At 42.2% G+C, this 18138-nt stretch overlaps 1 protein-coding gene across 5 annotated transcripts in view; it reads left to right on the forward strand.

Moving 5' to 3' along the window:
• The window catches only part of MLIP (muscular LMNA interacting protein), a 183825-nt gene that overhangs the window by 119608 nt on the left and 46079 nt on the right, over positions 1-18138 (forward strand). For all 5 annotated transcript variants that reach the window (XM_075202512.1, XM_075202513.1, XM_075202514.1 and 2 more), the window contains one exon: positions 8030-8074. In XM_075202512.1, the coding sequence (XP_075058613.1) occupies positions 8030-8074 (45 nt within the window). The remainder of the gene's footprint in view (positions 1-8029; positions 8075-18138) is intronic.

Here is an 18138-nt window from a genome sequence, read left to right on the forward strand (position 1 = left end):
AGATCACAGAACTATAAAATTAATTCTATACTGGGCTGTCAAAATCACTCAAAAAGCACAATTTTTTCTCGTGACCCTATTTGTTGGAATAAATACATTTCAGTACAAATATTTATGCTAGATGACTTATGATAAACTATAATCAGTGCAGTTGGTATTTTTATCCACTTATATCTACCCATAAAGACTCTATATGATCATACTTTTCAAAGGTATTTTACCACTGGGCAGGTATTAATAGATTTTTACACAAAAACAAATTTATACCCTTTTGTGTAAACCGTGTAGAAAGGTGGTAACCATGTAGAGTAGCCTAGGGAGGTTAAAATGGTAGTTTGAGAACTTGCTACGCTTTTCAGAGAAAATTTAAAGGTTTGGAGGCTAGATGAAAGTCTTGTTGTGTGCGGGCATTCCACAGAGTGGGTGCAGCAGTGAAAACCATCCAAACCACACAGAAAACTGCATGATTTGAAACCACCACCCCTATTTTATCAAATGGTAGAAACCGTGCGATTTAAGCCTGGCTCAAACCACATACTGTTGAGTTATCTTGCCAATGTGAACATGAGAGGAGCCACAATAGACATGTTATTTATGGGGGCACTATTAATTTTTATTTACTGATAGGGGCAATAATATTGTATTATTATTATTATTATATTAAGGGGGCAATAGTATTTTTAAATGAACTTACTCCCTACTGTAGAGCTTGTAGCCAAAACAGAAATCATCCCAGATAAAAAAAACAACAGAAAAACATAATCTTATAAGGCACTTAAGTTCTTGCTTAAAGGGCTAGAACACTCATCATGCATTTACAGCTCAACAATAATAACAGGTTCCCTACTGTTCCTTTAGGCATGTGCCACCTGCTACTTAAAGAGATATCTTTGTAGGAAATAAGTAATACCTGTTTTCAAACTTACAAAACAATGTTAAGTATGTTGTATAACATGTCAGTACTGTATTTTTAGTAAATAATTTGACTTATAGATGGCATTAATTAATACATTTCATGATTGTCCTTAGTTGTGCCTTGATTGTGAAATTCTTGAAGTACCTTTAATATTTAAAATTTAATAATATTTATTTGACTGCATTTTTTATATTAAAACTAGGGATGAGCGCACTCGGATTTATGACAGATCCGGGTATTGGCGCCAAATTCAAATGTGAAACTGAGGCTCTGACTCATAATCCCGTTGTCGGATCTCGCGATACTCGGATCCTATAAATTCCCCGCTAGTCGCCGCCATCTTCACTCGGGCATTGATCAGGGTAGAGGGAGGGTGTGTTAGGTGGTCCTCTGTCCTGGTAGATCTCGTGCTGTGCTGTTTAGTTCTGTGCTGTGCTGTGCTGTGCTGTGCTGTGCTGTGTTCTGCAGTATCAGTCCAGTGGTGCTGTGTGCTGTGCTCTGTCCTTCTGAGGTCAGTGGTGCTGCTGGGTCCTGTGCTATGTCCTGTTCAGTCCAGTGGTGCTGTGTCCTGTGCTCTGTGCTTCTAAGGGTATAGTTATTTCCCCAATATTCCCCTGTGTTTAAAAAAATAAAAAAAAGTTTTTTTAAAAAATACCAAAAACTACTTAAATTTATTTTAATTACCACAAAATTTGCACAACCAATCCTGCAGTATAAGCCCATTGGTACTGCAATATTACCAAGTTCACACATTCAGCAGTAAAAGTCCAGTGGTACTGCAATATTACAAAGTTTACACATTCTGCAGTATCAGTCCAGTGGTGCTGTGTCCTGTGCTCTGTCCTGCTGAGTTCCGTAGTGCTGCTGGGTCCTGTGCCGTGTCCTGTTCAGTCCAGTGGTGCTGTGTACTGTGCTCTGTGCTTCTAAGGGCATAGTTATTTCCCCAATATTCCCAAGTTTTTTAAAAATAAAAAAAAAGTAAAAAAAAATAAAAAATTTTAAAAAAAAAAATATATAATAATTATAACCAAATTTGCAAAACCAATCCAGCAGTATAAGTCCATTGGTACTGCAATATTACCAAGTTCACACATTCTGCAGTATCTTGTGCTACATATAATGGAGACCAAAAATTTGGAGGATAAAGTAGGGAAAGATCAAGACCCACTTCCTCCTAATGCTGAAGCTGCTGCCACTAGTCATGACATAGACGATGAAATGCCATCAACGTCGTCTTCCAAGCCCGATGCCCAATCTCGTAGTATGGGGCATGTAAAATCCAAAAAGCCCAAGTTAAGAAAAAGTAGCAAAAAGAGAAACTTAAAATCATCTGAGGAGAAACGTAAAGTTGCCAATATGCCATTTACGACACGGAGTGGCAAGGAACGGCTTAGGCCCTGGCCCGTGTTCATGACTAGTGGTTCAGCTTCACCCACGGATCTTAGCCCTCCTCCTCCTCCCCCCCCCTACAAAAAATTGAAGAGAGTTATGCTGTCAGCAACAAAACAGCAAACAACTCTGCCTTCTAAAGAGAAATTATCACAAATCCCCAAGGCGAGTCCAAGGGTGTTGGTGGTTGTCAAGCCTGACCTTCCCATCACTGTACGGGAAGAGGTGGCTCGGGAGGAGGCTATTGATGATGTAGCTGGCGCTGTGGAGGAACTTGATGATGAGGATGGTGATGTGGTTATTGTAAATGAGGCACCAGGGGGGGAAACAGCTGATGTCCATGGGATGAAAAAGCCCATCGTCATGCCTGGTCAGAAGACCAAAAAATGCACCTCTTCGGTCTGGAGTTATTTTTATCCAAATCCAGACAACCAATGTATGGCAATATGTAGCTTATGTAAAGCTCAAATAAGCAGGGGTAAGGATCTTGCCCACCTAGGAACATCCTCCCTTATACGTCACCTGAATAACCTTCATAGTTCAGTGGTTAGTTCAGGAACTGGGGCTAGGACCCTCATCGGTACAGGGACACCTAAATCCCGTGGTCCAGTTGGATACACACCAGCAACACCCTCCTCGTCAACTTCCTCCACAATCTCCATCAGATTCAGTCCTGCAGCCCAAGTCAGCAGCCAGACTGAGTCCTCCTCAATACGGGATTCATCCGAGGAATCCTGCAGCGGTACGCCTACTACTGCCACTGCTGCTGTTGCTGCTGTTAGTCGGTCATCTTCCCAGAGGGGAAGTCGTAAGACCGCTAAGTCTTTCACCAAACAATTGACCGTCCAACAGTCGTTTGCCATGACCACCAAATACGATAGTCACCCTATTGCAAAGCGTATAACTGCGGCTGTAACTGCAATGTTGGTGTTAGACGTGCGCCCGGTGTCCGCCATCAGTGGAGTGGGATTTAGAGGGTTGATGGAGGTATTGTGTCCCCGGTACCAAATCCCCTCGAGATTCCACTTCACTAGGCAGGCGATACCAAAAATGTACAGAGAAGTACGATCAAGTGTCCTCAGTGCTCTTAAAAATGCGGTTGTACCCACTGTCCACTTAACCACGGACATGTGGACAAGTGGTTCTGGGCAAACGAAGGACTATATGACTGTGACAGCCCACTGGGTAGATGCATCCCCTTCCGCAGCAACAGCAACAGCTGCATCAGTAGCAGCATCTACAAAATGGCTGCTCATGCAAAGGCAGGCAACATTGTGCATTACAGGCTTTAATAAGAGGCACAACGCTGACAACATATTAGAGAAAATGAGGGAAATTATCTCCCAGTGGCTTACCCCACTTAGACTCTCATGGGGATTTGTGGTGTCAGACAATGCCAGTAACATTGTGCGGGCATTAAATATGGGCAATTTCCAGCACGTCCCATGTTTTGCCCACACCATTAATTTGGTGGTGCAGCATTACCTCAAGAGTGACAGGGGTGTGCAGGAGATGCTTGCGGTGGCCCGCAAAATTGCTGGACACTTTCGGCATTCAGCCAGTGCCTACCGCAGACTAGAGGCACATCAAAAAAGCTTGAACCTGCCCTGCCATCACCTCAAACAAGAGGTTGTGACGCGCTGGAACTCCACCCTCTATATGCTGCAGAGGATGGAGGAGCAGCAAAAGGCCATTCAGGCCTACACAGCCACCTACGACATAGGCAAAGGAGTGGGGATGCGCCTGAGTCAAGCGCAGTGGAGACTGATTTCCGTGTTGTGCAAGGTTCTGCAGCCATTTGAACTTGCCACACGAGAAGTCAGTTCCGACACTGCCAGCTTGAGTCAGGTCATTCCCCTGATCAGGCTGTTGCAGAAGCAGCTGGAGAAAGTGAGGGAGGAGCTGGTAAGCCATTGCGATTACAGCAAGCATGTAGCTCTTGTGGATGTAGCCCTTCGTACGCTTTGCCAGGATCCGAGGGTGGTCACTCTTTTAAAGTCAGAGGAATACATTCTGGCCACCGTGCTCGATCCTCGGTTTAAAGCGTATGTTGTGTCTCTGTTTCCGGCGGACACAAGTCTACAGCGGTGCAAAGACCTGCTGGTCAGGAGATTGTCCTCTGAAGAGGACCGTGACATGCCAACAGCTCCACCCTCATTTTCTTCCACATCTATGGCTGCGAGGAAAAAGCTCAGTTTTCCCAAAAGAGGCACTGGCGGGGATGCTGATAACATCTGGTCCGGACTGAAGGACCTGCCAACCATTGCAGACATGTCTACTCTCGCTGCATTGGATGCTGTGACAATAGAAAAAATTGTGGATGATTACTTTGCTGACACCATCCAAGTAGACATGTCAGACAGTCCATATTGTTACTGGCAGGAAAAAAAGGCAGTTTGGAAGCCCCTGTACAAACTGGCTCTATTTTACCTGAGTTGTCCCCCCTCCAGTGTGTACTCGGAAAGAGTTTTTAGTGCAGCGGGGAACCTGGTCAGTGAGCGGCGAAGGAGGTTGCTTCCTCACAACGTTGAAAAAATGATGTTTATAAAAATGAATAATCAATTCCTCAATGAAGTACAGCACTGCCCTCCAGATACTACAGAGGGACCTGTGGTTGTGGAGTCCAGCGGGGACGAATTGATAATGTGTGATGAGGAGGAAGTAGACACTGTAGGGGGAGAGGAATCAGAGGTTGAGGATGAGGACGACATCTTGCCTCAGTAGAGCCTGTTTAGTCTGTACAGGGAGAGATGAATAGCTTTTTTGGTGTGGGGGCCCAAACAAACCAATCATTTCAGTCAAAGTTGTTTGGTAGGCCCTGTCGCTGAAATGATTGGTTTGTTAAAGTGTGCATGTCCTATTTCAACAACATACCTCTCAACTGCAGCTCATCCCTCCTCTGCGGGGATAATGTCTCCTGTGCTCTGACACGTCACTCTGTGTACTCTCAGCCTCAGGATCTGACACTACAGCTACCATGCCTCTTGTAGCAGCCCTCACTCCAGGGCCTCTTCCATGTGCAGTGTCCCCCTCTCTCTTGGGTTCACTATAGTGGCATGGAGTTCTCCCCCTCATCCAGGGCACACATTCCTTGCCCTGGCTCAGTCACCACGCTCAGACTTCCAGGCAATGCTGGGGGAGCCTGGGAGCTTCCACCCCAGGTCCCCAGCTACAACTCTCCTCTCCTGTGTCTTCTCTCTCTTTCTGACACTTTAAAGATCGTGCCTTTAAATGAAAAAGTCAGTCTTCATTGCACGACTATGTGCAAGTGCAACAGGGACATTTTTTTGGGTTTACAAAGTCAAACAATAACACTTCGACCCTGTCTGTCTGGGGTCTCTCAATGACGAATTGTCTGTAGCATGTTTGGAGGAGGTATTGTGGCCCCGGTATCAAATTGGGTACCGGGGCCACCCCACTATGCAGTCCAGATACTTGTTTGGTGGAATTCCGACACGTGGAGGGTTTTTTAATTATATTGTGGCCTCGGTACCAAATTGTGTACCGGGGCCACCACACTACGCAGTCAAGATAGATAGATGCGTATTGCGTATCATAGATAAAGTACATTCAGTGGTGTGGGGCAAATTGAAAAATATTCCAAATGCACTGACATTATCAAAAACAAGAGGTTGTCACACGCTAAAACTCCAACATGTATATGATGGAGAGGATGGAGGAGCAGCCGTATGTGTAGTGTAATGCAGATCTGTTGAAGGTTTTTTATATATTTTATTGTGGTGCCCACTCCTCTACGCAGTCCAGATACATTTATTGGTGCGAATCATAAAAGTTCAGGGTTTTTAATATATATTGTGGTGACCCACTCCTCTACGCAGTCCAGGTACATTTATTGGTGCGATTCATAAAAGTTCAGGGTTTTTAAGATATCTTGTGGTGACCCACTCCTATACGCAGTCCAGGTACATTTATTGGTGCGATTCATAAAAGTTCAGGGTTTTTAATAGATATTGTGGTGACCCACTCCTCTACGCAGTCCAGGTACATTTATTGGTGCGAATCATAAAAGTTCAGGGTTTTTAATATATCTTGTGGTGACCCACTCCTCTACGCAGTCCAGGTACATTTATTGGTGCGAATCATAAAAGTTCAGGGTTTTTAAGATATTGTGGTGACCCACTCCTCTACGCAGTCCAGGTACAATTATTGGTGCGAATCATAAAAGTTCAGGGTTTTTAAGATATTGTGGTGACCCACTCCTCTACGCAGTCCAGGTACAATTATTGGTGCGAATCATAAAAGTTCAGGGTTTTTAAGATATTGTGGTGACCCACTCCTCTACGCAGTCCAGGTACAATTATTGGTGCGAATCATAAAAGTTCAGGGTTTTTAAGATATTGTGGTGACCCACTCCTCTACGCAGTCCAGGTACAATTATTGGTGCGAATCATAAAAGTTCAGGGTTTTTAAGATATTGTGGTGACCCACTCCTCTACGCAGTCCAGGTACAATTATTGGTGCGAATCATAAAAGTTCAGGGTTTTTAAGATATTGTGGTGACCCACTCCTCTACGCAGTCCAGGTACAATTATTGGTGCGAATCATAAAAGTTCAGGGTTTTTAAGATATTGTGGTGACCCACTCCTCTACGCAGTCCAGGTACAATTATTGGTGCGAATCATAAAAGTTCAGGGTTTTTAAGATATTGTGGTGACCCACTCCTCTACGCAGTCCAGGTACAATTATTGGTGCGAATCATAAAAGTTCAGGGTTTTTAAGATATTGTGGTGACCCACTCCTCTACGCAGTCCAGGTACAATTATTGGTGCGAATCATAAAAGTTCAGGGTTTTTAAGATATTGTGGTGACCCACTCCTCTACGCAGTCCAGGTACAATTATTGGTGCGAATCATAAAAGTTCAGGGTTTTTAAGATATTGTGGTGACCCACTCCTCTACGCAGTCCAGGTACATTTATTGGTGCGAATCATAAAAGTTCAGGGTTTTTAAGATATTGTGGTGACCCACTCCTCTACGCAGTCCAGGTACATTTATTGGTGCGATTCATAAAAGTTCAGGGTTTTTAATATATATTGTGGTGACCCACTCCTCTACGCAGTCCAGAAAGATACCTTGTTGCAACGTTTTGGACTAATAACTATATTGTGAGGTGTTCACAATACACTGTAAATTAGTGGAAATGCTTGTTATTGAATGTTATTGAGGTTAATAATAGCCTAGGAGTGAAAATAAGCCCAAAAACTTGATTTTTAAACTTTTTATGTTTTTTTCAAAAAAAATCCGAATCCAATACCTTAAATCCGAACCGAGACCTTTCGTCAAGTGTTTTGCGAGACAAATCCGAACCTCAAAAATAACGAAAATCCGGATCCAAAACACAAAACACGAGACCTCAAAAGTCGCCGGTGCACATCCCTACTCAAAAGTCGCCGGTGCACATCCCTAATTAAAACCATTGAAAACAGAACAAGTTGTCTACATACTATTTTCTTTAACAGTATGTAAACAAATGGAAGGACATACTGTAGCTTCAGCAGGCATTCTAATAGTTTTGAAAGAAAGATCGCTCATACCAATGTAGCTACTGGAACAATAATGAAAATGTCATAAATTTCTTTTATTGTACAGTCAAACAAGGTAAAACCTTGTTTTCTGTTTTATCGATACCAATCATAATGGGTGCACACCGATTCCTTTGTCACTAACTAAGAAGCATTTTTTTTCTTTTTCTTTGCATATCTAGACACCAAGGCCGCTCTCAAAATCAACTGGACGAGAAACTAAATATGTAAGTTCTTTAAAATGTATAATGGCACCAATTCAATACAAAGTTGATAATCAAGAGAATGTGCATTTGTGTTAGGGTACTATATCACACTTTTGAGTAAATGATTAAAAATACAGTATTTTAAAGTGCGGAAGCTGCAATACAAGGGATTCATGGAAAAGTTACTGACAAATACATTAGCATAATATAAATATAAATAGAAGGATTAAAAGTTTGTGTTTGGAAAAATGCACTTCAACTCTCCAGAGTAGTAGGAAATGTTAAGCACTGTACCATATTCGAGGTTATAAAACTTAGCTTTTATTGTCCAAATAGATAAAATGAAATAGAGAAATATAAAAAGATGACTAATGTGTATAAAGTGTAAGTGAAATAAAATGCGCTGGTAGCACTCTCTATCCAGAAAAAAATATAAATGAATTGGTAGAAATTCCCATATAATAATGGGTTCTATATAACAATATACACTACTACAAAACTCCAAATTCTCCCTTTGTAGTCCTCTGAAAACAGTAACTTGGTGTAAATACCATATATGTCAAAGGAGATAACAGGTCTTGTAGTAATAAAGACCAATCAGAGATTGTAGGAGATCAGAAACTGTGACACAAAATATCCAGATATAGTAACAGGTAAGTATCTTTCTATGCATTCTGAACGTAACGAATGAACAGTGTCTGTGCTGTATGATATATACAAGAAGTATACTGGAACCGTCTATTGTTCACACCGCTTTCTAAAATAAAAGAAGTGATCATTTCTATATGGTGGGTTGCCGTGAACGGGACCAGTACTACCATCACAGATAAAGTCATGAATCCATAAAGGGATAGTCGTGCTGCCCCACAACTCAAATTTCATAAGGTCCCCCACCACTCAAATTTCATAAGGTTGCTGAATTCACAGCGCCTACTTCTATGTGGTATATCTCCTTAACAACCTAATGAACCCAGCATATTGATCGTAATATAGAAAGTTAAGGGGAGTGCTTTACTAACTACCTGTTAGAGCTCCACTAACTTTGGGTATAAGGAGCCTATTCTGAGTGCCAAAAGATTCCGCTCTAATAATCACTGGATCAAAGTGCTAACAGTGAGAACGGGCCTTGAAAAAGTATAGCGAAACGCGGGTTGGCGTTGTCGCTGTTAGCACTTGGATCCATGGCAAACTTACATTATTATATGGGAATTTCTAGCAATTCATTTATATTTTTTTCTGGATAGAGAGTGCTTCCAACGCATTTTATTTCACTTACACTTTATACACATCAGTCACCTTTTTATATTTCACTAATTCATTTTATCTATTTGGACAATAAAAGTTAAGTTTTATAACCTTGAATATGGTACAGTGCTTAACATTTCCTATTACTCTGGAGAGTTTAAGTGCATCTTTCCAAACACAAACTTTTAATCCTACTATTTATAGCTACTGTATTTTGTTGTTATTAGATAGCACCCCTCGTATCTCTATCAAGAGGAGACTTTATGAGATTTATATAGAGGGAGACTAGCAGTAATCTGTGCGATGGGATCTTTTAAGGGTTGTCCATAATATAAATATGCCCTGTCCATAGGTTGTAAGCTTGATAGCATGGCCTTCTTACCTTTTTGTCTGCATTACCCTGTATTGTTTATTACTGTGTTTGTCCTCAATTATATAGCACTACGGAATTTACTGGCGCAATATAAATATCAACCATGATGATGATGATGTTTTGAATAATATTTATTATCTTCATAAACAATTCATGGGAAAAGAGTGGCAACCCACAATGTGCCTATCTAGTATCAGGAGGCCCCGTGAGCAGTGGAAATCTAATGTCTTTATTATAGTGTCGACTTGTTGAAATAGTGTTCAGCCTTAAAGAGTGTTTTACTGCAGTGTATGCTCTAGAATTATTTATTTCATCATCATAAGGTTACATTTATTCTCCCAACCTCCAATTCATTTTGGAAAACAAGGCTGTAAGCAGTAAGCCGACCTGAATTCTGCTGCCTATTGATGAGCATCTCAATCAATGGGCACAATTTCAATATGTGACTTGCCAAGATGGAGACAGAAACCATCACACATTCAGGGAAGAAAGGGTGATATGCATACTGTCACATGAAGAGTGGAGGTGAGGGGGTGACTCACATGGTGATGGGGAGATAGAGGGAGAGATTCACACGATGATGAGGAGACAGGTCGGAGGGAGGGAGACAGAAAAGGAGAAACTAACGTGCTGAGCTCGGAGACTGAAAGAGACTCACAGGCAGAAGGGTAGACAGAGAGGAGAGAGGGGGATAAAGAGGGAGATATTGCCATGCTAAGGGGGAGACACAAATTATGGAGGGAGAAACTTATAGGCTGAGGAGGGACAGTGAGAGGATGTAGAAGACAGAGGGAGAAATTCAAATGCTGAAATAATTAAAGCTTTAATGGACGTAGATGGAGGACAGGCAGCTCTAAAATGGAAGAGGATCTGGCGAGATGTCCAGGGATGGTCTGCTCTCTCCTGTGCACTTCGCATCATTGTGCAGTTGGTGGGCTGGAAAATCTGATGTGCTGCCAAAAGGGGAGGAGCATTCTGTCTTGAGTACTCCTTAACTCCTAGACAAAGTTGGAGCCACGTGGGCAGTCCAGCGGGGAGGAATGTTTTGCTTTGCACTGTTGTACTTACTGCTTACCGCTGGCCCTGGCTCTATGGCATAAACAGCGAACAGCCATGGTGCCCAAGGCCTGCTATTTACTCCATGCCAAAGTATATATGCAGTGCACACAGGGCCGGTGCAAGGTTGCTCGGTGACCTAGGCAAAGCTAAAGCTTGCCGTGCCCCCCCCCCCCCCAAAAAAAAATAAAATCTAATTTCGCAGCCCCTAACACACTTGACATTTCTAAAATAAAAATAATAACTCTTACCTCCTCTTGGCTGGCTAGGATACAGTCCAGATTTCTGATGCAGCACTGATGTCTGATGCAGAATGCTGTCCAGGCTTCACTGCTGCCCAGGAGCAAACACAGGATATATAGAGGGGAGGCTCTAAATATTAGAATTCAGAACAAAACAAACAAAAAAAAGACTGACATGTACCCCGCTGCCCACCAACTTCTCTCACACATGCCCATTTGCCCACTAGCTATTTTCACATATGTCACCCCTTGCCCATCAGCTTTTGTCACATATGCTAGCCGCATAACACCAGCTTTACTCACATGCCCCCCCTGCCCACTACTTGACATGAATGGCAGATGATATATTAAATATACTAACACATGCAAATAAATAGAGATAGGTAATCTAAATTACAAATAATCTAGACCGTTCTATTTTATTTGCATTTGTTAAAGTAATCTGCAGATGTAAAATTAATTATACTAATAGAAAGCAACAAAGGAGAGCCGAATAGAGTGCAAATAGTAGAAAACATAAATGGTTCCTCAACTATCCTAGAGTAGCCCAGGGTTGGTGAAAAACAGTGGTGCTTCATCATGCATCGCTGCAATTTGTCACCTCCATAGTCTCTAACTTTTCTGTAGCATCCTTTCTCCCTCCCCCTTTCTATAACATCAGTTCCCCCTTTCTATAGCATCCATTTCTGCCCCCTTTCTATAGCATCCATTTCTGCCCCTTTCTATAGCATCCATTTCTGCCCCCTTTCTATAGCATCCATTTTTGCCCCCTTTCTGTAGCATCCATCCCCCCCTTTCTATAGCATCCATTCTCCCCCTCTTTCTATAGCTTCCATTCTCCCCCCTTTGTGTAGCCTCCATTCTCCCCCCTTTGTATAGCCTCCATTCTCCCCCCTTTATGTAGCCTCTATTCTCCCCCCTTTATGTAGCCTCTATTCTCCCCCCTTTCTGCAGCCTCCATTCTCTCCCCTTTCTCTTGCCTCCATTCTCCCCCCTTTCTTTTGCTTCCATCTTCCCCACTTTCTCTTGCCTCCATTCTCCCCCCTTTCTGCAGCCTCCATTGTCCCCCCTTTCTCTTGCCTCTGTTCTCCCCACTTTCTCTTGCCTCCATTCTTCCCCCTTTCTTTTGACTCCATTCTCCCTCCTTTCTCTTGCCTCCTCTTCTCTGTACTCACCTTAGCTTCTTCACTTTTCTTTCATTCTTTTCTTGCCTTCCTCTAGTTTTCTTGCTTCTTTCTTCCTGCTGGCTCCTCTACACTGGCAAGGTTGTGATGTCACAACGCTGCCAGAAGCTGGGAGCCAGGCGTGGGGCAGATTTTAAAATACAGTGCTGCACTGTAGTACCACATTTTAAAATTGTTAAATGAATGAATCTGCCCTGGGCGATCGCACTGCCTGCATTTATTTAGCAATTATTATTGGGTCCCCGGCCTCAGTGCCGCCCCTCAGAGGCCGGAGCCCTAGGCAGCTGCCTTAAGCTGCCTAATGGTAGTGCCAGTCCTGAGTGCACATAGACAGGGCTAACAGAATATGGAAAGCACAGTGGGGGTTCCATGCTGCAGATGCGCTCAACTTGGTATACCAATTGTTCACCAGCTCAGTCATCTGAGAGGTGGACTGAGGAGTGGCAGAGCAGTACATCACAGGACACTCTTCCCTCCAGACTGACCGCATGTGAATTTCTCTCTATGTCTCCTCCACCATTCCCACAGTCTCCTCTCAGCCAGGAAGTCTCTCCCTCCATCCCCTCTGTTGCTCCTCTCCCTCTGCCTTCCCCTCAGTCTGGTGGTCTCTGTTTCCTTTTTACTCTGACTCCCCATCAACAAGTGAGTCTCTGTCTCTTTCTCTCACCTTGTCAGCATGTACGTCTCTCCCTCTGTTTCCCCACCCACCTATATGTCTCCACCACAGCATGTGATGTTTCTCAATCCCTCACCTATGTTTCCTACTCAGCCTGTGATAGATCCCCACTCTCTCCCCCAGTCAGAAGGTGAGTCTCTCGATCAATGTGTGAATCCTTCCTTCTGCCTCCCCTCTACTTGTGACAAAATCCCCATGTTACTCCCCTCTGTCCCCTCAACGTGTGATGGCTTCCCACTCCATCTTGGCAGGTCAAATATGTGGCCAAACTTCTCCTGATTTTTGCACACCATCGCATGTCTGCAGATAACAAGGCAACCAGAATAGTTTGCCTCCTACATTTTAGAGGTCAGAAGTCCAGCTGGAAGAATATAAGTGTGGGAGGGTTCTGAGTGTAGTGTGGCTGGCGTTAGGGGGGAGGGAGGGTGTAAATGTTATGTAGAGTGTTAATTTAATGATGTTGTGTGTGGGGGCTTTTAATTTAATGTCGGTAGGGCTATTAATATATTCATACAATCTAAAGTATATTTACATTAGCGGCGCTCACAGTTTCAGTGACAGGTGAATAAAAGTAAAATATTACTCTTAGACAGCTTGCAACCATAAACACTGATTTAAAACAAATTTTAATAATTTCATATGTGATACAGTGTCCTCAATTGCCCGGTTGTAGTATTTTCTTTCAATTGATGTCTTCCTCCTCCAGTGTTAAATAATTCATCCTCTCAATATGACGCATATGGATGTAAACAAAATAAGGAATATAATATATTGCAGTATATTCTTTCCATTTTGGAATTGATAATACATCCTGTGTCTCAAATCACTTTAGGTGAAAGCATACAACCACCTGTGAATTTCTACCACAACACTTCCTGTTGTGCTTAGACTTACTAGAATAAAATCTCTGATATGACATTAAATACAAAACAATTTTCTCGAGATGAATGTCGACCTATGTATTTCTACCCAATCACCTCCCATTGTGCTTAAACGTACAAGAGCAAAAATAGCATTCAATATAAAGCACCTCAAATATACAAAAAAGAAGAGTCTCGTGGGCTGAATTGTGTATTGTAAAAGACAAGAAATAAATTATAAGGGTTCCCAAATGCAGCTGGTTTTGGTTTTGGCAAAACCGCCCTTGCGTGTTTTGGTTTTGGTTTTGTTTGGTTTGGTTGGCAATTTGTTTAAAAATGTTATTTTTTGGGCTAAAATTACTTAATTTAGGTATTATTTTGCACCTACATTATTATTAACCGCACTAACACTAATTTCCAGTCATTTCCATTCAATTTTTACCACCGCATAGGTCACAATATGATTTTCATACATTTTCAAAGAAAAATTGCAGCAGTTCTTGCCAGTGATAAGAAAAAGGCCATTGTCATGCCTGCGCATAAGACCAAAAATCCACCTCTTAAGTGTGGAATTATTTTTACACAAATCCTGACAACAGTTGTCTAGCCATTTCTAGCGTTTTTTAAAGCCGCACTCAGTACAGGTAGGGACCTTAACCATCTAGGATCCTCATCCATGTTACGGCATTTTTCAGCAAGTTCATGAAAAGCTGTTGGGAAAATCAGAAACTTATGTTAAAAAAAATAACAACAAGCAGTCCAGCATCATCTACCTCCCTTCTCTCAGCTAGATCCCAGCACCTGCAATCTACACCCCTAACACCTTCATCATCAATATCCCCAGAAGCAACAATTGACTGTTAAACAATCATTTGCAAGAGGAAGCAAGTATGAAACCTGTCACCCAGTCGCGAAGCGGATCACAGACGCCATGGGGACTACGCTAGTATTAGATCTGCGTCCAATGTCCACTATTAATACAGTTGGTTTAAGACATTTAATTGAGGTCTTCTGTCCCTGTTAGCAAATGTCATCACTATACCATTTTACTAGAAAAGCTATTACTCACCTGTACCGGAAGGTTCCTAAAAATTTAATTATTGGGCTACAAAATGCCATTCTACCAACTGTACACTTAACCACAGATATGTGGACAAGTGGAACTGGGCAAACTAAAGATTATATGACTGTGACAGGCCACTGGGTTGGTCATTCACCTTCACCAGCAGGGACAGCAGCAGCATGTACCCAAGTACGTCACATTTTTCAGAAGTAGGCTACTCTATGTATCAGCGGCTTCACTAAGAGGCATACAGCTGACAATGTGTTACAAAAACTAAGGGATGTCATTGAAACATGGCTAATCCTGCTTGGACTCTCCTGAGGATATGTCATTCCTGATAATGACACCAATATTGTTTAAAAATTACAGCGGGGTGGAATTCCATTACATTTCCTGTTTTGCTCACACAATCAACTTGGTGTTACAGAACTTTTAAAAAATGACAATGACATACAGAAGATGCTGTTTGTGTCCGGAAAAATTGGGGTAATTTTTGGGATTCTGCAGCAGCATGTAGGAGAAAGCAGCAACTGCAAGAGAACAAGCATTTGAGGGCACTTTAGTCCAGCGAAGTAGTAACCTGTGAAGAGAGTGCAGACACGGTTAGCTTGAGTCAAGTGATTACCTTAATAATACATTTTGAGAAGGAGCTACAGAAATTTAACGGATGAAATAAAACAAAGTAAATGTGGTAACTATATTTTAATTGTAGAATACTCAATTTGCTTTGCCATGATCCAAAAGCTATCAACATCTTGTAATGACATCTTCTCCTTCAGTTTCTGTGCCAACTGCTTGTTGGAAAAAAAGTTGCTTTCCCAAGACACCCAGTGGTAATGCAGATGAGCCCGCACAACATTTTGATATTTGCTCTGCTGTAAAAGAATTGCCCAAAAATCGTGACAGCTCTAGCCTAAAATGAACTACTAATTCCATTTGGAAAGCCATTATCGACAATTACATCATAGTACACAGACTTCTATGATGGTGGATTCCAGTGGGGATGAATTAGTATTGTTTGAGGAAGATTAGCACTGAACCCTGCTACCTCTCCTGTTTCTGAGTGAGCTATGGTTCAATAAAATGTAACTGCAGATTTAGACCAAGACTGTCAGCCCTATTATTTCTATTTCAGCAATTGCAATTAGCAATGGAGCTCTTCTCTTTGGGTGTTACCTATATAACGTAGTAGAATTTGCCTGCAAATTCTACTGACAAGCCTGCTTGTCTTCCTCTTCATCAATGACTCTTAGCAATTGAGCACTCGTCTTTGGGTGTATATTACACCCAAACCTTATTAGTGCAAATTAGGAAAAATACAGTTTAATCCCTGCTAGGCCCTCCACCATCCTTTGCATGGTAATAGTAGGATTGGTTGGAGTTATGGGCAAGGTCACACATTTTTTGGTCAAATCTTTCAAACCAGCCCAGATGTCAAACTGTTGTGGTCTGCCACCTGCGTCATCCCTGCTTGTGTTTGGAAAGTGCAATTTGGTGCCAGAACCTCACGTGCCAGAACTGATCCCACTGGTGCCACACTGCATCCACTGGTGCGGGACTTACACAATTAACCGCATCCTCATCAGTGCCCTCGTTGGCTACCCAAATCTCCCCCTCATCTTCTTCTGATTCCAAAGTGTCATCCTCACTTGGTGTATCACCGGCTACACTCGGGCTGCTCAGGCACACATCAGCAGAAATGCCAAAAGGGCCCTTCTTTATGGGTACACTAACAGAATGCTCACGATTACACATACCACTGGTGAATGGACCCTCCACAGGGATTGGTGTCATTTCTTATTCTGAGCATATATTTTCCTCTAATGCCTTACTGTTTTCTTGCACCTCGGCTTTCACGCAAAACAGTAGTTGTGCACCACTTTTGGACTCCAAATTACTTGGTCTTGCTTGGTCACGAGTGACCGTACAAGAAGAAGTCTCAGTAACATTTTTTGATCTGGCAATAGAGAAAGGCGAAGGCCTCATTCTTTCTTTGCCACTGCGTGTGTAGAATGGCATGTTGGCATTTTTTTTTTTTTCTCGACATTTAACTTTTCATCAGTTACAGCTCTTTTTCTCTTCAACACAGTTCCATTTTTTTTTTTGTTTTTTTTTCCCCTGACTTAAAAACACTGTGTACTTTTACATAGGCTTTACCAGATGACGTACTGGGAACACTACCATCAGGACTGGTGCCAGCACCTGTTTGCTGATCTTGCTCATATGTGGACTGCTTTGAATCCATTTTAATGAGCCCAAAGCACTTGCAGTGCAAAATATTCAATATATAGTGCTGCTAGATAAGACTTTCAACACCAGAAAAATTGTAGTTTCACACTGGGGAATATGGGACACCCCAAAACACTGGTAGTGCAAAACATTAAATAGATAGTGCTGCTAGATAACACTTTCAACACCAGAAAAATTGTAGTTTCACACTGGGGAATATGGGACACCCCAAAACACTTGTAGTGCAAAACATTAAATAGATAGTGCTGCTAGATAACACTTTCAACAACAGAAAAATTGTAGTTTCACACTGGGGAATATGGGACACCCCAAAACACTTGTAGTGCAAAATATTCAATAGATAGTGCTGCTAGATAATACTTTCTGCAGCCAGAAAATAGTTTCTGTAGGAGGGAATATGACACCCCAAACAGTTGGCAATATTTGCAAAAATGCCTCTATCCTCCTCTCTTACTGCTATAACAATTGCTATAAGAATTGCTGGAAGAATTGCAATAAGAATAGCAAGAATATTTGCTCTGTCCCTCCTCTAATGTTCCCTGCTCTAATGCTGCCTGCGACCTAAGCCTTCTCTCTCCCTCTGCCAAATGGCGATGGATTGCTGTGGAGGCGGGTATTTATGGATTTCAAATATGGCGAGAACTGAGATCCGACGACGTCACAATGATGTTTTGCATCTATTTCGAATCCGAATTGGTGCGAGAGTACCGAGCCTGCTCGGCTCGGTACTCGGATAGGTGAAGTTCGGGTGGGTTCGGATCTCGGGAACCGAGCCCGCCCATCTCTAATTCTAATCCACCTTTAGAGACTAAGGACTAGATTTACTAAGCTGCGGGTTTGAAAAAGTGGGGAAGTTGCCTATAGCAACCAACCAGATTCTAGCTGTCATTTTGTAGAAAGCACTAAATAAATGATAGCTAGAATCTGATTGGTTGCTATAGGAAACATCCCCACTTTTTCAAACCCGCAGCTAGCCCTAAGTAATCTAAATCACTGTCCTAGGTGTATACAGAATCTATAGATCATATGATTTGTCTAAGGCATAAATAAAATACCATATATACCCAAGGAATCAATAAAATATAACATTAAAAAAACAGAGAAAAACCAGAAAAAACAATCACAATGGTTTTAAG

The sequence above is a fragment of the Mixophyes fleayi genome, chromosome 3, assembly GCF_038048845.1.
Source record: "Mixophyes fleayi isolate aMixFle1 chromosome 3, aMixFle1.hap1, whole genome shotgun sequence".
In the NCBI taxonomy this organism is placed as follows: Eukaryota; Metazoa; Chordata; class Amphibia; order Anura; family Limnodynastidae; genus Mixophyes; species Mixophyes fleayi.